The sequence below is a fragment of the Drosophila eugracilis genome, unplaced genomic scaffold (genome assembly GCF_018153835.1).
Source record: "Drosophila eugracilis isolate 14026-0451.02 unplaced genomic scaffold, ASM1815383v1 contig_498, whole genome shotgun sequence".
Lineage (NCBI taxonomy): Eukaryota > Metazoa > Arthropoda > Insecta > Diptera > Drosophilidae > Drosophila > Drosophila eugracilis.
Window position 1 is genome coordinate 1,565,436 of NW_024573369.1, and position 25,223 is coordinate 1,590,658.

At 36.4% G+C, this 25,223-nt stretch overlaps 4 protein-coding genes across 8 annotated transcripts in view; 3 read left to right on the forward strand and 1 right to left on the reverse strand.

The window, feature by feature from the left end:
- The first annotated feature begins 399 nt into the window (after positions 1–399).
- On the forward strand, positions 400–2,192 carry LOC108116505 (protein enhancer of rudimentary). Of its 2 annotated transcripts, none has more exons than XM_017228444.2 (3): positions 400–539; positions 976–1,059; positions 1,559–2,192. In XM_017228444.2, exon 3 carries the CDS (start codon positions 1,568–1,570, stop codon positions 1,880–1,882), a length of 315 nt encoding a protein of 104 aa, XP_017083933.1. In that variant the 5' UTR covers positions 400–539; positions 976–1,059; positions 1,559–1,567; the 3' UTR covers positions 1,883–2,192. The 2 variants fall into 2 exon arrangements, with proteins under 2 accessions (XP_017083933.1, XP_017083941.1); XM_017228452.2 differs by lacking the exon at positions 400–539 and adding an exon at positions 680–698.
- Positions 2,193–3,233: 1,041 nt separating this feature from the next.
- On the reverse strand, positions 3,234–5,366 carry LOC108117631 (protein MAK16 homolog). Its single transcript, XM_017230159.2, has 4 exons — positions 5,234–5,366; positions 5,125–5,171; positions 4,278–5,061; positions 3,234–3,892 (listed from the first exon to the last, which is right to left on the reverse strand). Exons 1-4 carry the CDS (start codon positions 5,246–5,248, stop codon positions 3,740–3,742), a joined length of 999 nt encoding a protein of 332 aa, XP_017085648.1. The 5' UTR covers positions 5,249–5,366; the 3' UTR covers positions 3,234–3,739.
- A 407-nt stretch (positions 5,367–5,773) lies between these two features.
- On the forward strand, positions 5,774–7,430 carry LOC108117145 (uroporphyrinogen-III synthase). The gene has a single exon (XM_017229407.2). The coding sequence runs from the start codon at positions 6,004–6,006 to the stop codon at positions 6,835–6,837; it is 834 nt and encodes a 277-aa protein (XP_017084896.1). The 5' UTR covers positions 5,774–6,003; the 3' UTR covers positions 6,838–7,430.
- Positions 7,431–9,483: 2,053 nt separating this feature from the next.
- The window catches only part of LOC108117117 (moesin/ezrin/radixin homolog 1), a 28,134-nt gene continuing 12,394 nt past the window's right edge, over positions 9,484–25,223 (forward strand). The window contains exons 1-2 of one of the 4 annotated variants that reach the window (XM_017229366.2): positions 16,677–16,758; positions 16,980–17,039. The gene's annotated coding sequence lies outside the window, so the exon portion shown is untranslated. Of the gene's footprint in view, positions 9,618–13,858; positions 14,022–16,652; positions 17,040–25,223 lie in introns of those variants that run through there. The other 3 variants (XM_017229377.2, XM_017229386.2, XM_017229395.2) reach the window with 3 other exon arrangements.

Here is a 25,223-nt window from a genome sequence, read left to right on the forward strand (position 1 = left end):
TCCTTTAAAATTAATAGTTAGTTTCCTTAATATGTGATGTTACAATTCAAAAATTTTTGTTATTTACTAGATTTGACATTAGATTCAGCTTAATAAAAGCTAAGCAATAGATCCGAGTACAACAACCCTTAAACAGCAGCTTAAAGTTACCCAAAATGTTTATATATTACTACTGTAAGTGAATTGCGGGTATAATAAAGTTTAGCGGAATGACCCTTAAATAAGTTAAAATTTAATAAAAATAAATACGTAAATAAGCATTTGTAGATTAGGTAGCCCAAGTTTAAGAAAATAATAGAAATATATTACACTATTATCTATTATTCGATTTATTTTAAATTTTTCACCGCGCTCATATCTAACGGGCTTCTATCGATAGGCTTCGACAAATAATGCCTCTTGGTATCGAAAATCGACAGAGCCGATAAAGTCAGACAACTAAATAAGTAGGAAAGGAAGCGTTCAATTTCCTAAATCTTTCTCTCGAATCAAGATTTTAATACAATAATAAATAGTCAATTAATCTGACCACCGATCGGGTGAGTGTAGAACAAAAAATTTCTAGAAGTATCGGTGAAAAGTAAGCAAAAACAATTGGGTGAATACAGTTAGTTACACACACGCGGCAGCAGCGGCTTTCAGTGTTTATATCTGTATGTGTGTACCACCAAAGCGGCAGAAAACAAGCCGAAAATTGTGTAAATATTTGCATTTTGCGGCCTTCAAGTGTTTCTCCAAGCTTAGATTACAACATTGCCGTATTTATAGGGCAGTTTTTCCCCTTTGACAGTCGCAACTTGGAAAAATAAAAATGCTATTGGCCCGCACATGTATGCAAGTGTATTAGTTTGTGCTGCGAGTGCGAGCGGATGCAGCAAAGCGTTGCAGGAAAAATATTGTCTTATCTTCCTTTTTTGTTTGTTTTTTTTTTCCTTCTTCATATTTCTAATGTTGATTTTTTCTTCTTTTTTGCAGAATTGGCAAAAATCAAAACAGGCAACGGAAGTCTCGGAATTACGACTAAATTGGACGTCTAAAATAAAAAACCTTATTGAAAAAGTATTTAACTTAAGTCTAAGAATATAATTAAGATAATGTTTAATTTGATAAAAAAGATTTTCCAATTAGGTAGAGAGAGATAGTTTAAAAGTTTCACAAATCGAGAAAAAAACATTATAAGCATACGAAGTTTTAGTTCGATGTAGCTAAAGTTGTATTTCACAATGAAATGTGATTGTTTTTCCGGCTTGAACCTGAAAAATCATCATATTGGTTGTGAAATATTGCAGTTACACTTATTGTATGGTTATAAACACGAAATTCATAAGTAATCCTTTAAAACATTCAAAGAAAATGAAGCAATATAACTTTTTTTGATCAATATTTGTATGAAAAAATAGCTAATTTAATTAAAAAATACTGTTATGTGCTTTAGTTAGGCAAGCAACTTGCCAAAAAGTTACAATAGAAGGTAGGCTAGCTGTTAAGAGAAATAAAATTGCAAATTCCCGTGTTGCATTAAAGATAAAATCACTAATTTATGCTTTCTGACTTCCAGACTAACAATATGTCGCATACCATCCTATTGGTTCAGCCTGGTGCTCGTCCAGAGACCCGCACTTACTGCGACTACGAGAGCGTGAACGAGTGCATGGAGGGTGTTTGTAAGATCTACGAGGAGCACCTAAAGCGTCGCAATCCCAACACCCCGACCATCACCTACGACATCAGCCAGCTGTTCGACTTCATCGACACCCTAATGGACATCAGTTGCATGGTGTACCAGAAGAGCACCAACACCTATGCCCCTTACAACAAGGACTGGATTAAGGAGAAGATCTATGTCCTTCTACGCCAGGCGGCCTTCAGTCCCAACGCCTAAAATAAAAACAAACAAAACAAAACGAGGATAATACCAAATAATCAGATGTTAATCTAAGGATCGAGCAGACCCCAACTAACGAGGATACAACAACAAGAAAATCATGGAATTTCGATGATAAGGGCATCGAATTATGGCATATTCTGCTGCTAACTACATACACCAACATCATAATTAAACAAAAATTACAGACAGCAGAGAACAAATGCAAAAAAAAAAAAAAAAACAAAATGAGAACAAGAAACTGTTTATCTTAGAAATGGTAAAAACTTACTTTACACGTACTAATATATAATGTATATACACCCAACTGACAACTGTGTGTTTTTTGAATGTCTTTCCGATACCCCTTGGATGTATACTCCATGAAAGAGATTGATTTCTGTGTTTCCTATGTTAGTTTTAGTCTTTAGTCTTTCGAATAATAAATCAACGTGACTTGTCTCGTCAGGATACGAACTATATGCATTTATATAGGAAGATCTGTATTAGATATAGCTATAATCTGTAGTATATCATCTAGTTTGAATATGGTAGTTCATAAAAAAAAATCTTCTCTGTTTAAATTTGGTTATACATGACAATAGACTTGGCATTATTCCCATATCCGGTCATTAACTAACTCCCAGCAATACCTGGCATTGTAATTTTCAGTTTAAACTTTTAACTACTAACGTTTTGAGCTCTCTCCAAATTTTAAAGTCAATAATGCTTAAGTGCAAATGAAAAAACCGTCACTCTATATCAAATTTAGTTAAACGTTGAAAGGTTTTCTATGTAGTAAATCCCCATTGTGTCATTTTTTTTTATGACTCGTTTTAATAAAACAGAACCTTTGGCCACAGATCCGGCATGACCTTGAGGCTATCCAATCCCATATGAAACGATCTTGGGTTGGTTTGCTGAATCGCTTGGCTGCACTGCATTGAACTTGCCGTGCGATATTTAATTAGCCCCGCCACAGCATTTCGTTAAATATATAGAACGAAAGATCGATGGGGTATCGACCATATAGATGCTCTTTAGCTGATCTTATAATTCTAAGGGTTAAGGGTTATAACTTGGTGGCTCTGATTTATGGATAGTTTTCTATAAACTTCATGAAATATAAACAAAAAATATATAACCTTTGATTTGAAGACTAAATATTTGTCCGATTGATATGAAATTTGGCATATGAATAGATTACAGACAAATAAAGATTCTACTAAACTTTATAAATCGCTGAAACTAATCTTATTTATTTATTTTTGCTTATTACTATAAAGATTAAAAATAGGAAAGCATATTAAATCCTTAAAAATGATTTTGTTATACCAAATTTAAGAATTTATTAAACTTTACTTAGCCTAAGAGTAAGTTTATAAAAAAAATATGTGATTATTATAAAATTTGCCTAACTGAAATCAAACATTTTGGCAATTTACCCAGCAACTTCAGACATTTTCCAGGGTATGCAAATAACTATAATTCTGACAGAAATAGTTTACAGATTTTATAGAATATTTTTGCTAAACTGGTTTTTTATATTGCATTGCAACGTCGCTTAACACCCCAGTGGGTCTCTTAACCCCCGACGAACTCACGCACTTTCAATGTCAGTTAGCACGTTTTTTGGTCGAAAAGCAAAGCGAGCGAGACAGATGCACATCGTATGGGATTCGGATGCATCGTTCCATTTTTGGGAACAAACGCGAAGCACACACATATAGAATCTTTAGGTTTTTTGTGTTTTTGTTTCTTTTTATAAAATACTATTCTTAAAAGGCTTTACACACATTTTGTTTGGCTTAAGAATAAGCTCTAACTTAGCTTAGTGGGGGAGAGGGAAAAGGAAGGGATATAGTGTAGACCTGGCTAATGGCGCATCTGCCTTTGTGCCTCATTCTCCACCTCATACTCGTACTCCAGCTCCAGATTGGGTTTCGATCGGCTACGGCGACTGGACGCCGGAGATTTCTTCTCCTTCTTCGATTTGCTCGTGGCTGCCTTGCCAGCCAATTTAATGTCCTGTTTTTGGGATTTATATTTTTGTTTTAGTTTGGTTTTTAAATTAAAATGATTATGGGATATATATTTTCGATTTTTGTTTTTGGCAATTTTGTGGAGCTAAAACTTTACGCGCACAGAATGAAAACCGCAACTGAATGAAAAGCGGCGAGCGTTTGAAAGCTCTCACAGCAAACTCAGTATTCTAAGCTCGAAAGCAACCAGAACTCGTTTGCTATTTCTATTTCTAATTATGGTAATTTCTTTAGTGGGAAGCTGTAGTACGCAGGATTTTAGAAACAGCTGGGAATCTGAACTTTAAAAAACCTTTTTAAGCATAGAAACTTAAAACACTCCAAAAAAAATTGCCAAAAAATCGAAGATCGAATTCGATCAGAAATACTACCTCAATATCCTCATTATCCGGATCGGTGCCGTCCTCATCGGATTCCTCGAAATCGCTGCCCACTTCGACTTCCTCCCGCCTTCCAGAATCACTGTCATAGTCCTCCTCATCGTCATCATCCTCATCATCATCTGTGTCGGCCTCCACGAACTCCTCGTCGAGCAGATCCTTTTGCATTTCGATAATCTCACGGGAATCCTCGTTGTCCACTTCCATTTCCCGCTCGAGCTCATCCTCCTCCTCCTCTTCTTCCTCATCCTCGTCCACACGTTCCGCCTCCAGAGCCTTATTGAAAGCAGTCTGTGAGAAGTTGTAGATGTCCTTATAAGTACCATGCTTAAGACGATCCATAAGAGCCTTCTCAATATGATTATCGATCTTGGCCGCCACCAAGGCCTTCTCCTCGCGCCGCGCCTCTCGTCTTTCGATCTTCGTGGACAGCGGGACAATGAGCTTTTGACGGCGCAACTTCAATCTTCGCATTCGCATCAGATATTGAGTGATCTTAAGGAAACGCTGTTTATTCTTGGCAATCATGTATTTTGGCCAAAAGACTAGATTCTCGTTGATCTGCTCGATGGCCTTCTCGAAGTTCCGCGACAACTTGATCCGTTCCCATAATTTACTGGGCATGTGTGATCGCTCCGCCGTCTTGATAAACAAATATATGATACCCTTCTCCTCACGAACGGTAGCATATTGTGAATTGGCCAATGGACATGTTCTCCGGGTGCACAGACCCGTGAGATTATACTCATGCCGGCAGAAGGTACGTGTGTCGGTCCTAAGAAGTTTTTTACCATTTAAATTAATTTATTTACATTTATATAGGCGGTTTTAAACTCACTTGACTTTGTGCGAGCAAAAGGACTTGTTTATGATGCTCCAAACAACCTGTAATATTTACAATTCGAGATGACTTGAAACTCTATTGATTAAAATGGATGGATACTTACATCGTCGTGCTGCATGGCGGCTATAAATTGTTAAACACTATTGTAAAATTAAACAAAATCACCAACTTAGTTTGGAACACGTGCGAAACTAGTTTAATGTTGTGTGGCAGCGCTGTTATGTTCACGACCGTTGCGATAGTATCGAATATCTGTTGCTAGTGTGACCAGAAGTCGACAAGGACAACAAGTGGTTATATTTTAATCTATACATTTAGTTGACTTAAAATGTATAACGTTAAGCTTGCAAAGTAATATTCTTTAATAAGCGGAATCATAAAGTCAACGTTTTCTTTAATATCACTGACTAACTAACTTCGGTCTGGCCACCCTGTTATAGACAGCTGACTATAACAAAAGGAACTATAGTAAAAATTTAATATGCCTTCTAAATTAGAAGTTACATTATTTTTTCGATATAAAAATTTCCTTGCCTTTCAATCAGCATCAACTATACGATTTCAATGAAAAACTTATAAATCATTTACCAGCACATCAATCTGGCAGCCCCTGATAGCCGGCAAAACAGCTGATCAGAAAGAGACAGCAAGAAAGTGCAAAAGTGCAACGAAATTTAGCAAAAATCTAAAAGTAAATATCGCTATTTTCCTATTTATTTTTGGTCAACTGAAGAGCAGGGGAGGCCGCAGCAGCTGCGTCAATATACGGCAGCGGCGGTGGGCGGGACAAGTAACCAGAAAAAGTAGAAGAATAACCAAGTGGCAGCCAGCCGCCAGAGCAGAAAGTGACCTGAAATCGAAACACGGAATACGATGACGAGTCGCCAGCGAACTGTGATCATTTTTAAATCGGAGTCGGATAGTAGCGATGTTTACGCGGAAACGCTGGAAAAGCACGACTTCAATCCAGTTTTTGTGCCCACACTAAGCTTTGGCTTCAAGAATCTAGAAGAGTTGCGCGCCAAGCTTCAAAATCCGGATAAATATGCTGGGATTATATTCACATCGCCGCGTTGCGTGGAAGCGGTGGCAGAATCATTGAATCTTGGTGAATTGCCCGGCGGTTGGAAGATGTTGCATAACTATGCCGTCGGCGAGGTGACCCACAATCTGGCATTGAGCACCTTGGACCAGCTATTCACCCATGGCAAACAGACGGGCAATGCCCGTGCCCTGGGTGAATTTATAGTGGACACATTTGATGGCTCACGGGCGTTGCCATTGCTATTGCCTTGCGGCAATTTGGCCACCGATACGTTGCTCTCGAAACTGGCCGAAAATGGTTTCTCAGTGGATGCCTGCGAGGTCTACGAGACGCGCTGTCATCCCGAATTGGGTGAGAATGTGGAGCGAGCCCTGGAGATCTATGGTGAATCGATAGAATTCCTTGCCTTCTTCTCGCCCTCGGGTGTCAATTGTGCCCAGCAATACTTTGGCAGTCGCCAGTTGTCGATGGACAAATGGAAACTGGTGGCCATTGGACCGAGCACTAGGCGTGCTCTCGAATCGCAGGGTCTGAAGGTCTATTGCACCGCCGAGCGGCCAACGGTGGAGCATCTTGTGAAGGTGCTGCTTAATCCGCAAGACAGTCGGGAGCGATTGCTGAAGGAACGCGAACGGATGGCAGCCCTCGAGAATAATAATTAAGATGCGTAATCCTAAGATTCGTTAAGTCCCAGGGATCGTTCATAATCCAAAAGCCAATTAAATTCACAAATTAATCCTCACATATATATATATATAGATATATATATTTGTATGTATCTATCAAAGGAGCTGTTAAGGCCTAGCGAATCACTTTATCAGTTACTGTCCAAGACATTAGAACTCTAAGCTTATGAAAACCAAAATTCTCTTTTTTAGCTTATGATTTTCCACCCAAGAGATTTCTAGAAACGCAGTTTATTATTATGGTTTTTGTTTTCTATCCATAAGTCCTCAAATAAGATATGTAAGCCTAAGATTTTTGATCAAAAGATTGTTCTATCTAAAATATAAAGAAATTTGTTATCTTGTCTTTATAATTTCAAATTCTTAGCTTAATCCTTCTAAGATGAAAGCTAGCATGTATATTGGAATCCCCCGGATTCAAAAATCAAAGAATCAGTAATAAGGTTTGTCTTTTTTTTTTATTATTGACCTCCGAACGAGTACAAAATTAGCGGGCATGAAATGCCGATGTCTCTACTTTCTGTTTACTATTGGATTAAGCTGAATAAATTGTTTCTTTTCTAAATTTAGTCGGCCGTCTTTGTGGGTCAAATAGAACAAAAGTCGTTTATTTTTGTTTATTTTTTTATTCAATTTTTGTGCACTTTCTTGAACTGTTTTTATTTATATAGTTTCTCAAAATTGTTAAAAACCATTTTGGATTTGAAAATTATATTTTTTTTTTAGCAATTAAACGATGATAGTAATTTTCATTTACTTGTTTTCCTCATTTAATCAATTTCGCAAATTAACAATTTTTTGATGTTTGGGGAAAAAAACGTATCTTTCTGTGCTCGATAGAAATAGCTTCTTAGTTATATCTCTTTCTGCTCAGCCAATAAGCGAATTTGCTTTTTTATTTTGGCTTTTCTCCTTTCCATCATCGTTGATCGCCAATTTAGATTTTTCTACGTTTCACTTCAGCCATATCCCGCTCCATCAAACTAGTCCTTTTAATATAAAAACGATTTTCTCCGATTTCTGGCTCATGCTTGGGATTGCTGGATTTTAAATCGGTTAGCTTGTCAAGTTTTCTATTTAGATCCTCCAACTTGGCATTTATGGCCAAAAGTTCGGTTGCAGTCTGTTCACTTGATCGTTTAATATCTTCTAGATCGGCGGCGGATCTGCGATTTCCGTCTATTAAAGGAAAAAGAGCTGCCAGGCAGAAGTGGCTGCATTGGGCCGGTGCATCATCGAGCTGACACACCCAATTATCCTGGGGAGTTGCCAGGGATATGCCAACGACTATGCACAAAAATAAAAATGTTAACTCAAACATTTTGGAATATTCCGAACTATTTGAGCAGAACTTATGTAAGATACTGAACATTTCCGGTCTTTGTAGAATTCTATTATCATCCAAAAACATATGCCAATCTAAAACCTTATCAGTAAGTTGAGGGGTCAGCTATTTGTGTTCTTGCAGGACAAATCGTTTTATTAGTTGAAGCAAAATTTGTTTATGTTCAATTTAAATGCAATTCACAATGCTTAAATAAATGATCGGTTATTATATCTTTATTAACTATCCAGATGATCCCTGATCTGATATATTAACGATTATAGTAATTTTCATTTACTTTTTTTCCTCCTCAATGTATTACATTTCGCAAATGAACAAATGTCTGAAGTATGGGAAAACAAATTCGTGCTTTCCTTTCTTGACTGAAATAGCTGCAAAGGTATAGGTACTGGTCTTCATGTCCAGCCAATAAGTGTAATTGGGATTTAATTTTGGCAAAATAGCCTGAACATCCTCTTCATCTTCGATGTACGCTGGTATTCCGCCGATTCTCTCACATTCCGCTTTAGCTTTATACCAGCGCACAAACTTTTTCTTTTCAATATGAAAATGCCTTTTTCCGATTTTCGTATATAGGTACTCTTCAGATTCGGGTTCGCTGGAAAGTTCAGTTGCCCCAGTATTATCCTGGGGAGTTGCCAGGGATCTGCCAACGACGATGAACAAAAATAAAAATGTCAACTTAAACATTTTGGAATATTCCAAACCACTCGAGTAGAACTTATGTGAGATACTGATCATTTTCGGTCTTCATCGAGTTCTATTATCATCCAAAAAAGTATGCCAATCTAAAACGTTATCACTAAAGGGTAAAGGAGCAAGGTATTTGTGCTCTATGCTCAAATCTGAATCAAATTGTGATTATTATATCTTTATAGAAAGAAAATCTTTGTAACCCATTCAGAACATCTCTGAGCCACTAAAAAACCTTTTCTCACGTGTTTTAAAACGAAATCCGAAACGTAACTGTGTGCTTCAGAACTTCTTTGCCATGTATATGGTCAATATATGGAATTCCATACTTCCGTCAAGTTCGTGTTTTTAATTCCTAGTCGATCTGGATTCAAAAATTATTTTAAAAAACTGCGCCAAACTTAACGGAGTCGATAGTTTCTTCGTTAAGAATCGGTAAGTCCCGCAAATAATGTGGTCAAATTAGTACTGAAAATGATTTTTTAGGTATAATAACAGCACGTCGATAACGATAGATGCTTCTAAAAACTCCATACCGATAACGATACAAGCAGAGTGGGACCTTTTCCTGCTGGCTTTTGTTTTCATTTTTTCGTAATTTTGTTTGGTATTTTTATACGAATTATTGGTGCGAAAAGCAGACGGATAAAGAAGTAAACAGACGAGGCAACGGCAAGGATCGGCTGAAAACACGCGGCAATTGGAAACGAGTCGAAATGTAAGTGCAAAGCGAACGTAAATGTACGAAATTCCGAGGCATAAGAAAAAAGCGCAACAAGCGCACACATACCCACACACACAAACACACACCAAGGCACGCGGCTCTTTCACACAGACGCACACACACGCATACTTGCACACACCGGCAAAAGTTGAGCGTTGGGCAAAAAAAAAAAAACGGTTTTTATTGTCCGCACTTTTATTCTATTTCGTGTTTTGCTTAACGGAGGCAAGAACTCAGTTTTTTCCCCGCGTGTGTGCAAAAAAAAAAAAAAAAAAAAATCCAGAAATACAATAAAAACAAAAGTGCATTGCTTGTTTGTTTGTGTGTGTGTGAGTTTAGCGTATTTAACTGTCTTCTTTTTTTTTGTACTCTTAATATTAAGAACGAGATGTAAAACAAACGAAGAAAGAGTGTAAAGCAAAGGCTGAAATACCGGTATGTGGCAGTATGTGTGCGAAAGAGAGGGAAAGACAGATTGGAGTGTGAGTCATTAACCGGCATTAAAAAAGCTAAAAAAAAAAAAAAAAAAAAAACAAGCCACTTTAAAAATTAAATGCCAATACAACAAAATCACATTACACATTAATAAGGAATATATTAAGAGCATTTTCTCTCCCTTTCGCACTCAGCCACAAAGCTTCTTGAAAGTCAGTTATGAAGTAATTCGGCTTTAGAGCGAGATAGCGCTAGATTTTGAAGTGAATTTCTAACGTTTTTTTGTTTTATTTTTTTGGGCAGCTGCTCAAAATCAGTGTTTGTGTGTGTGCGTGTTTTTTTGATTTTAAAGCGTGTGAAAATTGCAGCCGCCACTCCAACCACCGTTTTTCCCAAAGTTTTTCACCTTCTTTGTCTCGCCTTTGCCTCCACCCCTTTCTTCTGTCCCTTTCGCGCATTTATCCCCATTAGCATGAGTCGCATTTTCCAGTTAGAATGTCGCGCTTCCAGTTGGAGCTGCGCAAGGCGCTTCCCCCCCTCCAACCAGATTAACTGGCGATCGGTGATTAACTTTTCAAATAGCTAAAAAGAACTAGCTAGAATTTTTCAATAATGATAACTACTTCACTTTGAACATCTTTCATGAAGTTCAATTTCCATTTTATGTTATTTTTAAGTATTAAGAAATATTCGAGTTTTGAATACTCATAACTTTCCCGACTTAAACTATTAAATTAGCAATTTTTAATTTAAAATTTTAACTGAGAACATGTCTGAATTCGAAATTTACTGAATTTCAAATTGGTTCTTGGAAAAATCAGAAGATCATATTGCTGACCCACAGCTACTCTGATATCATGGCTAATATTGGACCCCAACGCTCGTCGCTATCGAAGCTGTTTGGTGGCCCGTTTTTAATACGGGTTCGAAAAGCTGTTAGAATTTCCCGCTCTTCCACTTCCCTTCTATATGTATTTATTATTGTTTATTATTACTGAACCGGGGCATTTTCAGGCGGTTTTTCAGCCTGTTGCTGCTGTGTCTGCTTTCTTCTGTGATTTGTCATGCATTGTCAGGGTCTCACCATATAATCTGTGAGTCAGACGATCTTTGCACAGAGAAAAAATCTTGCACTTTCTTCAATATCAATTGTACAATATATATAATATAAAATCTATTATATGTGTACATTGAACAATTCGAAAATGCATTTTGATTACAAAGTTTTTGATCTTGTATTAACCACTACAGCAAATGATCATCTATTTTCGCGAAGTGCCAATCTTTATTGGCATCTCTTCCCCTTTTTCTCACATTCCCCGGCCAATTTGTAACGGTTTTGTGTGGCACTGAGAAAGCGACAAAGTTGTCAGCTTCTTCATTTCTCAAATGAATGCTGTTCAATAATCCGAAACAAGTTGGCTGGCTGGAGTCGATCGAGTCCAACGAACAGGCAAAGAAATTTGCATACAGAACTTGATAAGTTTGTAGAGTTCCCTGGAAAAGGAGAATTATTAACTTTCAGTGATATAATAGAGTCTTCTTTGAATATATTTAATACAAGTGTTGAAAACTCTTGAGATAATCATTATCGCAGAGCGCCATCTAGATTTGAAATTTTCAAAAAAGGAAGGTTAAAAGGAATCCCAACCAATGGGACCAGACAAATTTTACCCGATTCGTTTAACTTGAAAGCTGTTCTTAAAGTGAAGGTTTTCCTTTCAAATAGTAAAAATGATATAAATGCTTTAACAAAGCAATTTTAACTTCATTATACCCCTCTGATACCCATTAATTCGCATCTGGCATAACTAGGCTAACGACTGTCTCGCTCGTACCCACACACTGCCATTGCCAGCGGATGCTGTCCGCCTTTTTTGTTGTTTACACTCCTCTCTTTCTGACACTTGGATTTGTTGCTTTGGCCATTCATTATTTGATTTATAGTTTGGAAAATAGTCAACTCTTTCTCCATTAGCTCACTTAGCACATTTGTTTTTTGACTGGAAACGTATATTTTTCTACGTTTGCATATTTTTTGATGCGCTCAAAAAATACAAAAAAAAAAGAAGTTTAAAATACGAAAATGAAACCGGTTTGTACCGCCAGTGTTGCCATTTTGGTTAGTATCTTCTCCTCCTTTGCCAACCTCCTTTCTTTATCGCCCTTTCAGGTAAAAAAGCACCTTTGAATCTAAAGATGGTAGCGTGAGGATCTTTAAGATCAGTAAAAAATGAATGATTTACTTTTAATTCTTGATTCATTAAGATCTTTTAAGTGTAACTCCATATTAAAATCATACTTATTTGATATTTTATAACCGATTTGCAAACGCTTTCTGGCAGCGCCATAACCGTTTCATTACCGGTATAACTTTGACATAACGTGTATAACGATTCATAATCATTTCATTCATGTTCATTTGTTATTTCAAACTTTCAATATCAACTCAACCAGTATTGAGTAATGTTATTTTTAAGATTTAAAAACCAAGATCCATGTGATATAGTCGACTGACTTTTCCATCCCTAAACGGCACCCACAATTGTCTGGCTGGGTTTTTTTTTTCGGATTTTGGGAATGGCTTTTGGCCGTGTTTCGGGCCATGGATTTTGACATTGAATACACAAAATTTGCAACGAACATAAAGGCGAAATGCGCGCGAGACACCGAAAGCGCCTGACGTCATGGTTGCGTCTGTTTGTATTTATTTATTCACCAAAAACAGAAGGGTGCAGACTACGTACAGAGATCGCTGAATAAAGTAGATAAAATGATGATCAGAAAATGAAAACAAGATATTCTAGATATAATATCATCTATCTGAAAGTTAATCTCTGATCATTATATTACTAAATGTGATTAAAAATTCAACATTTTAGTTATTGAATGCGAGGTCTTACTGTATCTATAAGCATTAGCTTATTTTTGCAGTTTTCTTGCATTTTTTGTTGTTGTTGCTGTCTGCGAACTTGAAATTTTGCGATAAAAGGAAAGGAACTTCCTCTCCCTTTCTTCCATTTCCTCTCTGTCTATCTCTTTCTTCGATTCACTCGCTAGCTGGAAATGCTCTCTTGTGTTTGCTCAGGCGTCGGCTTTTCATTTTTCGTTACTTTATTTATTTTCCTCTCAGCGATTATTTTTTTTTTTTTTTGGGTGCAACAAGTGTTTGGCTCTTTTGTTGTTGTTGTTTTTGTACCGTTTTTTATGTTAATTAACCAAAACGAGTTGTTGTTTTGTATGTATGTGTGTGTGTGTGTGTGTGTGTTTGTTATGCTTGACTAGTTAAGCGCGTAGAGAGCAAAAGAGATGGAGAAAGAGAAAAGGAGCGAGATAGAAAAGATCATTACGTAATGGGGAAAACGTTGCTTTCAAATTTCCCAGTGTTGCCACCTGATCAAATTAACACTTGTTACGCTTTGCGATTTTTAATGGCATCACTTTAGCGTCCTTCCTTTAAGCTAACGTATTTTTGAATTTGAGTAAAACGAAACCAAAATAGAAACCGTTTCATAACCGATACTCAACCGCTCCATAACCGATTAAGTATTTAATAACCTTTGCTATTTTAAGCCGCCTTACGCTTTTGGCCAACGATAATTGGCAACACTGGTTGTTAAGCCGCGTGACTTGTTTTTTTTCGTTGACCGCATATAAAACTCAAATTTTTGTTGTTTGTTTACCGATCATCTTTGCATTCTCTCCCGCTCTCTCTCTCTCTCTTATTTCTCTCCGATTGCATTTTGCTTTGCTTCGTCTTTCTTTTTTTTTTATATTTTTTGGCTTACCCATTTTGTTTCGGACTTTTGCTACGTGCACTTCGCAGTAACCGCGGAAAAAAAAGACTGACGAAAGAGTGGGAGGTAGTGAAAGAGTGACTGGAAAGAGACCGAGTGTCTCAAGAGAATAGATTCTTCTCTGGAAAACGTACATTTTTCTTTAATAAATCATTAAGTTTTCCAAGTGAGTAACTTCAACTCGCCCTTCACCCAATTCTCCAAAAAGCAGCGCGAGAAACTAATCAATGCAATGAGTCAGAAGAGAATGCTACGGGATAAGTCTAGAGATAAAGATAAAAAGAAAAGAAACTGGGGGGAACTGAAAAATGAGAGCAGATATTCAGTGGGTCAATCGAAGGAGTTATGGGTTCAAGAACTTGCGATGAAATCTTCGAATCTACGAAAGTTGGAGGCTTTGTTTTTGAGATTGCAATGGATATTATCTCCAACTTGATTGATATTTTCTCAAAATGCACATAGAGTATGTAATACTCAAGATCTGTGAGAACTTATCAAATATTTTAGAGAAAAAAAAACATATTTTAGAGTTACATATATTTCCAGATTGATCCTTGATTAGATAAGTTATAATTTTTGCTTTATAAAACTTCACTTTTGATACATTTCAAGTCAAAGAAGGGTATCTTTAAGTTGAAAAAGTCAACTTTGGTGTTTTGGCTTTGGATTGTTGCGTTTTTTATACTGCCGGCGACCTCCAGAGCCCGCCCCCTTTCTCCGACACCTCCTCCCCGCGCACTCCGTTTTAATCATTTTCGTATCTTATCTTTCTCTTTTTCACTTGCACAACACTTTGCGTGGGCTTTTACTTTTCTTCTTCTCGTCGCTGATGCTTTTTTTGTGTGTTGAAAGTGAAAGATCGCTCGAAAAATAAAATTCAAAAATAAAACCCCAAGGAGTTGTGCTCTTTTGTTAAAAAAGAAAAAATCAAAAAACCGGCAGGCTGAGAAAAGATTCTGGAATGTTCACAGCAATTTTTCATTGTTGATCAGTTAACGAATTTAGGTGTGTTTTTATTCAAATTCTGAGCAGTTTGTTATTTAACTTTTTGGATGAGTTTTAAGCTCATAAAAAAGTTTAAGATAGAGATAAAAAGTACTTTAACCTCTGACTGAAAGTGCAGCTTAATTCAGTATCTTATTAAGAAAACAAATCTTCATTTTAGTTCAATTAGTTTATGATCTATCTTATATTTTATACTTTCAGTCAGTTTAATGCTATTAATGATAAGATCGCCTCTTCAAAACCCCCCGTACTTCCCAATTTAATTGCATTTCATTTCGCCGAACATTTCTTCTAAATTATTTATGGACTTGGGTTAAGTTTACTTTTGCTTTGCGCCAATTGCGCTGATAACACACATTTATGTTTGTACAGTTCTGCAGTATTTGTTGCTATATTTTTTTATCAATTCTCACGTTGATAAACTATTTTTGCTTTTTGTCAAGCATGCTTCGCGTTTCGAGGACTACGTAATGTTCTAATTTTGGTTCTGAGAACATTGTTGAGATATCCCAAAAATGGAGATGATAGAGTGGATCGCTTTTAAAAGAATGTTGCTTAGTGATTAATGTGGCCAGATTTAGCAATTCGTTGTCCAGTGATTAATATTAATGCCTGAATCATACTCTAGTGGGTTTTTCTAAAAATTAAGTTTGAGCAATGCTTAAAGGGTTAGTACTTAGGGTTCACTGTACTTGCCTATAAGCCCTCGAGTGTGTTATTGGTGATATGCTCATATCGCACTTTTCTGAATGTTCGTATATATGTTGGCATGTAGTTTTGAGGGCGCCGGAATGTTGGGCCCCAAGGTCTGTCGACTGTCTGATATCTGTTACATTTGGTTCTCGGGAATACGATACGCTGGTTCTGTGTGTTTTTGGTGTTTGCCAACTTCTTGGCACTGTTTAGAGTTCTATTTGCATTTCTATTGCGTGGAATCGGCTTACTATATCTTGGAAACGAGGCATGTCCAAGTCGCTAGATTGCAACAATGAATAACGATTCCGCAAAAAAAAACAGAAAAACGCAACAGAAATAACGGGGTTCTTACAGTAACCAGTAGCTTAACTGACCTGAATTGATAATAAGAGCTGATAAAATTCTGTAAGGCACTTTATTAGATTATATTTAGGTTTATGGTGAGCTTTTATTGACTAATTCTTTGCAGGACTTGAAAATGTGTCTTGAAAGTTCACGTTAATCTATTTTTTTACTTCAAGTTTAAAGATACTGTGTTTAGCTGTATGAAAACTAAAGGGTATAGAATAATTGTGTTGATTTTTCTTTTAAAAATAAGAAAAGAAGTCAATTGTCTTCAACAATACGGTCACTCTGACACCTTTATCCCCATTTTCTGTAATTTTCTTTATAAATCTTGCCATTTATAGTAATTTCCTTCTTTATAGGAAGTATATGGTAGCTATATACACTCTTATATGGTATAACTCCTTTTGCAGGGTATTTGTAAGTCGTCTTTAATGCTTTTCCTTTCTGTTGTTGCTAAGCTGTTATAAAATTTTGCTCAGCTTGCTTACGCAGGCAGGCAGGGATCGAAAAAGAGAGTAAGCTGCAAAAGCTGCTCTCGCTGCGCCAAGTGAAAGCAGCGACGCCGGCAGCGACGTAACAGCAAATTTCCTAACAGAACTGTTAAGATGAGCAGTGTCTGCCAGAGATCGCTCGCTGGCACTCGGTTTCAGTCGGTTTGTTGTACGACAGATAGAGAGAGTGGCAGATAGAGAGAGAAAAACGAAACGACTCACACATATACGGCCGAGCGTCGTCAGAAATATTCAATTTTTTTTTTAATTTCGATGAGGACGGACGTACGTCGTACGGGTCTCGCCAAAAACACACAGAAAGTTCTGATCGGAATTCGAGACTGTTTTCGAAGTATCTGAAACGTTAGTGGATTTATACGAAACGAAATCTAGAAACTCAAAAAGTTAACTCGTTTTAAACGGACATTAAAACCGTTTCACTCGCTTAGCAGTTACACTAGTTTACCGTTGTGTGCGTTGTTAATGTTGTTCTTGTTGTTATTGTTGTCGTTGTGATACATCTCTCTCTCTCTCTCCTTGTCGCTGCCGCAAAATTTTGACGTTTTTTTTCGTGTGTTCTTTAGTGTTGATCCAGCAAGAAGAAGAAAGCAAGGAGAAGAGGAAGAAGCAAAAAACAAACTGCGGTTGGTATTCAACATTCAAACACCTTCATTTTTTTGTTCGTTGTTGTTGTTGCCTTAAGTCGAAAACTAAAGTTAAGCGCACCTGTAGACGTGTATGTGTGTGAGTGTGTGTGTGCCTGTTACCTATCTTACCTATCGGTGTGTGCCAGTGCTAGTTATTGTTGTTGTTGTGTGAGTGACCAGAGGTGGACAGTCAACGGCTTTTCTAAATTGACATACTTTCTAAAAGACAGCAACAAAAGCGCAGAGAAGCAGCAAAATCTCTGACCAGCAGAAAAAGCGCCAGCAAGTACAGTGATACCTCGATCGAAAGTATCACAAAGTGTTAAGAGCTGGCTTTATAGATTGATAATAAAAGTTATATACTTAAAATCAGGGAAATTATAATATTTTCATATAAATATATTTATTGATTAATATTGATGGAAGTTGCAAACTAGTTGTGGCAAAATCCTTCAAAACAGAGGTATCACTGTTATGCCACACACTTTGCAGCAGGTTAATAACACCTTTTCATCTCCTTGCCCATGCCCCTGCCACCACTGCCAACCACCACCCGGCTCATAAACAAGTTGGAAATACTGGTGGACAGTGTAAATGGCCAAAAGCAAGACCAAAACCGAAACTAACTGCTATTTGCGATGGCGAAAAGTCGGAAAAGTCGACAGGAAAGAGATCCCAAACTGTCGACGCCTTTATATGGCATTGTCGTGAAAATGCAATCGATGCCAAATTAGTGGTAAAATGGAAGTCGATCGTGGAAATAACTTCCTCTTGCATAAGGTCTTTTCATTTCGTTACCAAGAAATCAATACGAGGGAATGCCAAAATAATTGCCAAAAGAAAATAGTTGTTAAACTTCAACTTAAGATTTAAGCGATTTTTAACGATATTTGTAATGAAAGTTAAGGATTTATGTTTTAACTTTCTTTTCTTCTTGATTAGATTTGGAATATATTTTATTCAATGTGCCCCCCTTTGATGGGTCAATTATTTTGTGGCGCTGAAAAGAGGGGGTAAACGGACGACGCCCATGGCATGCGAGATCGCTGAGCTGTGCGCGTGTCTCAATGCATTTAAATTCGCTTTTTAATTTCTCAAATGATAGACTAGTTGCGCATATTAACGTACATTTTCAGCATTTTATTAAGCCATTTTTCTTTTTTTTTTTTATATATTTTTGTGGAGTTTGCTTTTGCTGCTCTGTGCAATGTCTGTGTGTGTGTGTGTGTGTATAAATTAAATGTTTTATCAGGTGCAATAAGCTTACTTTTATCTTCACACATAACCCATGCTGACCGCGTGCTCAGAAATTGAGATATTCAGTCAGTTTTTAAGTTTAATTTTTAAACAAAAATCATTCTTATTAGATAACTAATGATTATTAGTTACAAATCTCTTGGAAAAGCTATAAGAATCATAGAAAATGTACAGAAACATGTATTGTTAGTGGCTAATTGCTAAGTGAATAGTTGACTCCAAAGTCAAAACTCGTTTAGTAAATCCACCTGAAATCCAAAGGCCACCTGTTGACTGATGGCGGTATATTTGAGCTGAAGGAAAAGCTGTTTGTTGTCTAGCTGGCTGGCTTTGTGGTGGGAGGAGGAGGAGGAGGAGGTGGAGGAGAGGGCCGAGATCATTGGCCATCTATCCATTGGCCGCATTGCTAAAATTCCGCAGCTTTCTTTTGTTTGCGCCTCCTCCTCCTCTCTCAGCCTCCAAAAGTTGTTAATTTTTTGTTTTTTTCGGTTGGCAGCCACAGCCGCAGCCGCACCCAAGACTCTGCTAACTGAATGGCAGAGAGAATTCTCTACGCTCATCTGTGAAGGTCAGTTAACAACCAACTAGCTAACTGACTAACTAACTGATAGATAAGTTGAGAGAAGAGTTCTAAAAACAATTCGATGATGATGCTTCATTGATTTTCAATAACTTTTAACTCATTTGCATTATTAAAGTTAAACAATTCCTGTTTGTAGTTGTGATTAGCACAAATTCCAAGCTTAAAATGTTAAAAATCGAAGATGGGGTGAATAAAATTTACAAAAAAAAAGAAGATTTTGATAAAAGAACAGGTTAATTAGGCTTTACAGAAGTTTATTTTGATTTATTAGAAATATTTTTAGAATTTTGTATGTGTTATGTTGATGTAAAATAAGTTTTTACCTTTATTTCTTAATTAATTAACTCAAAAATAAATCAAAAATTTAATCTTAAAGATAAATAGGTTTTTTTCATAGAGTTTAATCTCCACTTCTTAACCCTTTACTGCCTTGTTTTCAGATTGTTCTTTTTGCTGTTTTCACACAAAATGCACATAAAACCAAAAACTGAAAGACAAGCTTTTTAAGCAGCATCTGCTGCTTCTTCCACTCATCTTTTGTTTTTTGTATATTTATTTTTTTTTTATTATGTCGTTTTTTGTGTTTTTTTTTCTCGAATACTTCAATTACATGGACGCCTGTGTGCGAGGGTTTTTTTTCTGGCTTTTTGTCTGGCTGTTGTTGCCGAGCTTGTATGAGCACGTTTCCACGTACGCTGAAGGTGAGGAGGCGTGTCAGGGGGGCGTGGGGGGTATACAATACACAGATATATATATATATATGGGGGGGTATACCTGAAAGATCGGCAGACATATTGCACTCGGGCTTCAAGTTAAATGACGACGTCGGCCGAGAGGCAGCAGCGACGCTTTTTCGTGTTGCGTCAAAGTTCAAGGTGTAACAGTATTTTTTTTTCTCTCTTTTTTAAATGCGATAAATTTCTCATGGTGTACAGTGAAAAAAAATAATGGTAAATCAGTAGAAATATCTAACATATTTTAAAATATTTTTTTGTAAGGTTTTTCAAAGGAATTTTGATAGAAGTTTTCTTTAAAATTTGATTTTTTAGTGAAATATTTCTGAAAGAAAATTTGATTTCTTTTGGAAAGTTCTTAGAAATGTTTTCTATTTTTTCTCAGTGCATTCAGTTTCTGTTAGTGACGTTAATAAGTTTATGTGCTCGGCCTGCCTTTTTAGAAATTGTTTAAACCTGAGCTCACCATCACCATATAACCAACCATCAAGTAGACTCGTTGTCATTATCATTTGACTTTGGCGCACAGTTAAAAATAGTGAATTATTAATTGAAGAAATGACTAATTGTGCAATTGATTGCTTTTGCCTTTTGCCTTTTGCCTTGTGCTCACTGATTTGTGTTTGATTTTTGTTATATGTTTTTTTTTTTCATTTGATCATCTAACAAGACTCTGCGTCGAATTCAATTTAACGGCCAATGAAATTTGTATGAGTCAGTTGTCAGGTGGTGTCGAGATTTTTACCAAGAAACGCAACCTATTAAGGGAAACAATTTTTAGAGGTGAAACGAATTGTGGCTAAAAATGAAATGCAAATAACTGAGAAGTGCAAATAAATAAATCTCATATGGCAATTGCAGATATATATATCTTCTGTATATCTATATCTATCTCTATATATATATACAGACATTTGGCACTGAAAATAATTGAGAATAAAGAAAAATTAAGGTGAAATGTATAAAAGATTTTCGACCTCTTGGCAAAAATATTTATGAAGACGTTGCGATCTTGCAACTTGCTAAATGCAAATCTTTGGCTTAAGTTTCTAAATTTGCGTTGTGTTGATAATTAATAATATAATTCGAATTAAATAATTTAAATGCAGCTAATGGGAAGGCTCTAATTGTAAGGGAAAACGGAGAAAATATTTAAAGGGAAATGTGAAATGTAAAGTTAATTTCGAAAGTATTTTACAGGGCAAGCAAGGGGAGTTTAATAATGAAATATTTATTTTTTAGTTTAGAATTTGATGTATTTATTGGAATATTTTTATATAATTTACAAAAATTGTGAAATTTAAATGTAAAATATTTACTTTACATTTTTAGCTGGTAATATTTTCCTTTATCAAATTATAAATTAATTTCCTTTCAATATTCTTTAAATTAAAACCTAAAAATGCATTTATTTTCCTTGCAAAAATCACTGAATGCCCCTCTAAACGTATTTATTTTCTATTATCAAACGATTATCTAACAGCGGATGTGCGGCAATTAATCAACACTTCCGCTTGGCTTAGCTTTTTACAACACTGCGGTGCACAGCTGCATTGCATTGTCACCTGAGTTGATTTTTTGCCTGCTTTTGTTTTTTTTTAGAGTGTAAGCGAGAGTGTGTGTGAGTCTGTGTGTGTTTACCTTGTCATTGAGCTATCTTCTATCTCTATCACTCTACCCTCGGTTTGGTTTTTTGTTGTTTTTTTTTTGTTTTTTTTTATCGAAATGTAATCATCTTCCAGCGGCGACGACTCGGAAAACAAAAAGTAGAAAAATTTAGTTGCCATGGCTGTTTGTTTTACTTTTTAATGTTGTTTTAATGGCAGCTGTGTGTGATGCTGAGTGTATGTGTGTGTGTGTGTGTGTGTGCACATTTTCATTAACGCTTATTTGTTAATGGCTATTGTGTGTGTGTAAGAGTGTGTGTTGCTGGTTTTTTCTCTCCTTCGTGCTTAGCTGACTGCAATTGGGGAACGAATATTGGTCAATGGGGAAGCGCTGACTATATATTAAATGATTTTTTGATATATATTAGGTTGTCAAAAAAGTCTTGCGGTATAGAATTGGTAACAATAATGCGATTCAAGTCTTTGTTCGATGACGCGTTCCCAACGAGATGCCAACTTCATGATGCCCCCCTCATAGAAGCTCGCTTCCCTATTGGCAAAAAACTCGGAGTGTGGCTCATCTTCGACCACCTCTACACCAGAACGAAAACGTTCATACCATCGTTGTGCGGTGGAAATGGAAACTGTATCGGGTCCATAAACTGCACAACGACTTAAAAGAAAAGTCAATCAAACACCTGTTAGCGCGTGAAATGAGCTCTCCAAAAAGATATAGTATGACCTGATGCGATGAATAAAACAAGAACTACGCGCTGTCAGCGCCAACTAGCGAAAATACCGCAAGACTTTTTTGACAATCTAATATTATATCAGATATATCTGACGGATTTGGCATTAATTTCTAGCTAAAAAAGGTTAAAGTAAGCTTAGCTTAAACAAGTTTTAACTTTTATCAAACAACTAGATTTCTAGTTACAAAAATGTTTTCAAAACCCAAAAAACTTAAAAAAAACTTCTCTAGAAAAACCTAAAAAACTAATAAAATGATTCATTTAAGCTTACAGATAGCCAACTTATCAACTAAAATAAACTAAAAATGTAAATAAATAATATAAAAGTCTGAGAAAACAACTCCACTAAAAATTTGAGTCACTAAATTTACATAATGGCAGTTAACAGACTTTCAAAAACACACACATTCCTTCCCAATGGCAATGTGAGTCATTTTCTCAAATCAAAATATAAATTAAATCACCATTTAGTCAAGTCAAGTATTTGTTTTGCTAAAATGTGATTCAGCTTAATCTAGGTTTAACTTAACTTCGTTGACTAAGGGATTTGAAATTCTCAAAGCATTTATCGGTTTGTTATTTAATATTTTCCATATACTTGTTGTTGTTGTTGTTGCTGTTTCTATGTCTCATTGTCGGCAAACTAATAAAGTCAAGACAACAATTGAAGTTATGGAGGAAGGCAGGGCAGGGGGAGGAGGGTGTATGGTTGCACATTAACGTATGCATAACCTCAAAACCCAATGTCACGCATATTATTTACTCCTCAGCCTTAACTTTACTGTCTGTCTCTCTCCATCTATCTTTTTTAGCCTTTTATATAGTCGTCGCTATCGCTATTGTTAGCAATATTTGCACGACTGTTTGAGAGTCAGCCCAAGAGCTGAAATGAAATGAAATGAAATTAGCTAACAAGCTAGAGCTGTCGCTGGTCGTTGTCTAACCAGCCAGTCAGTCATAAATAAGTTGCAAATAATATGCGGACGACGGACATAAAAATAACTAATGGCAAATGGAGCCATCCCGTCATCCACCTGTTGCTCTCTATCCCTCTCTCTATATCTATATCTATCTCCGTCTCTCTATCTCTATCTCTATCTCTATCAGTTTTGGTTGCATCATAAAGCATGCCTCGTCGCACAGTGCATGCAAATTGTCTGTGTTTCATAACACCATCTATATGAGAGCTAAGAAACCCCATTTATTTGACAATTGCCGAACGTTTTGTCTTTCAAATAATAATAATTGTCGTCGAACTGCAAACGAAAGCAAATAGCCATGGCAAATGGTTGTAAATGAGCGCCGGGCAACGCAAGTGTGGGCGCAGTTTTGGCCTAATAAAAATACTCGGATGACGGGGCGGATGAGTAACGTGTTAACATACTCCAACGGTGACTGTACTTGGGTTTTTGTTTCTGTTTTTATTTTTTTCGGCTAACAATTGTTCAAGTACCTGTTAGCTCTCCTTCCCTCCTCCCCATTTGAAGAATCACTACCATTTGAAGCTTGCTAACTGGTTTGGCTGTGTGTGTGTTTTTCTTTACAGGTTTGTTTATTTTCTGAGTGTTACTTTTGGGAATTTAGCGATGAATAATGGTAGTAATAATAAATAAAGCATTTGAAACTTGTGGAATGCCAAGTGCTGGATGTGTGTTTGAAACTTTTGTGGTGGCTAATTGAGATTTTTGCTACTGCTGTTGGGCAATTTGTTGGGTTTTGAAAGGAAGTGTGGTTTTAGGTTTTGGTATGTTGGTTTAGGGGGTTGTTTCTTAAGGGTTTGATAGTGGGGAAGTTGATATTCTTTGATATTTCAAGAAATTTTGGGTTTTTCAGTGTTGGTAAAGCCTTTATGTTAAGGCTGGTAAACTTTTCTTGCTAATAGTCTTTGAAATTAACAGGATTTTAGTAAGAAGACATTTCCTTTTCGAAAACTATCTGGTTTCTTAACATTTGAGTGTTGGTAAAGCAGTTTTGCTCGGAGTACACAGTGTTGGTTAACGTTTCTTGAGGAAAATCTTCAAACTAACTAAGATTTTGTATCCTCCTTAACGAAAAATAATATTCTATGTTGGAAAACTTAAAGATTTGAGAGTCTAATAATCAGTACTGACCAAAAGCTGATCTTATTCTTAAGAACTTATAGCAAAATTAGCTCATTAACACCCCCTAAAAAGTGTTGCTAAACGCCTACTGATGTTGACATGTGCCAAAAACATAGCAATTTATCATTTCTGGTTCTATGATTTGATATATTGCTGATGATGTCTCGTCAACATGCGACCCATGTCTATGTCTAACACTCTGCCTGCCAAGTTGGCCATAAAAAAGTGTGTGTGTTAATGACAAGATATCCCCCCAACTTTTTATCTGAAGTTGGTTCCGTTTTTTTTTTGGTTTCTATTTGCCAATTTCTAATTGTTTCTCCCCTCTGACTTTTCCCATTGTTTTTCTTTTTTGGCTCTGAACTTTTTTTTTTCATTCTGTTCGGTGAGGCAAATAAAATATTTTTAGGCCAATTGCCCTGCGATGTTGTGTGTGTTAGATAAGATATGCACATGATTTCATTGTTGGGTCGCCCCCTCACTGTTGTTACCTCGAGCGGAAGTGGCTCTGACAACATTAACTTGATTTTATTACCATTTTTACCAATTTATTCTACGTGTTGTAAAACGCACACGACAAAAATCGTGTTTGTGCACTTTAAGTTGATTGCCTGGGCAGAAGTTGAGAGTCATTAAACAGTTTCTTTGATCCAACGAACATCACGTAGTTGGGTGTATCAGTTATATTGACTAAAAGAAGTTAAGTCAGAGAGGGGGAAAGGGGGGAAATCTTTAAAGAAGGCTAAATTCCTATTTGATAACGAGATATAATGTTAATGTAACTTAATGATTTGTAAAAGCAATTTGAAATTGTATTTCCAAAGTCAGAGCCTCTATAGGGAACGTGTTCAATGTCCGTTTGGCAATTATAATTTTTATCGTTCGACAAAATTGCTGATAAGCTAGCTAACTGGCTGGCTGAATGGCTAGCCTGGCCATGTCGCTTCCCCTTATGTAATTTGACCCAATTAAAATTATCGATTCAAATATAACAATGAAAATTTCAAGGGCATTTCGATACATAGAAGTACATATGTACTGTTATTATTATTATTACTTCTGGCGAAAACTTTCCACTGATTGAGTTGTTTCGAAAATCAAAGACGGGGGGGAGGAGGAGGAGGGCGATGGACAGGCAAATTTGTC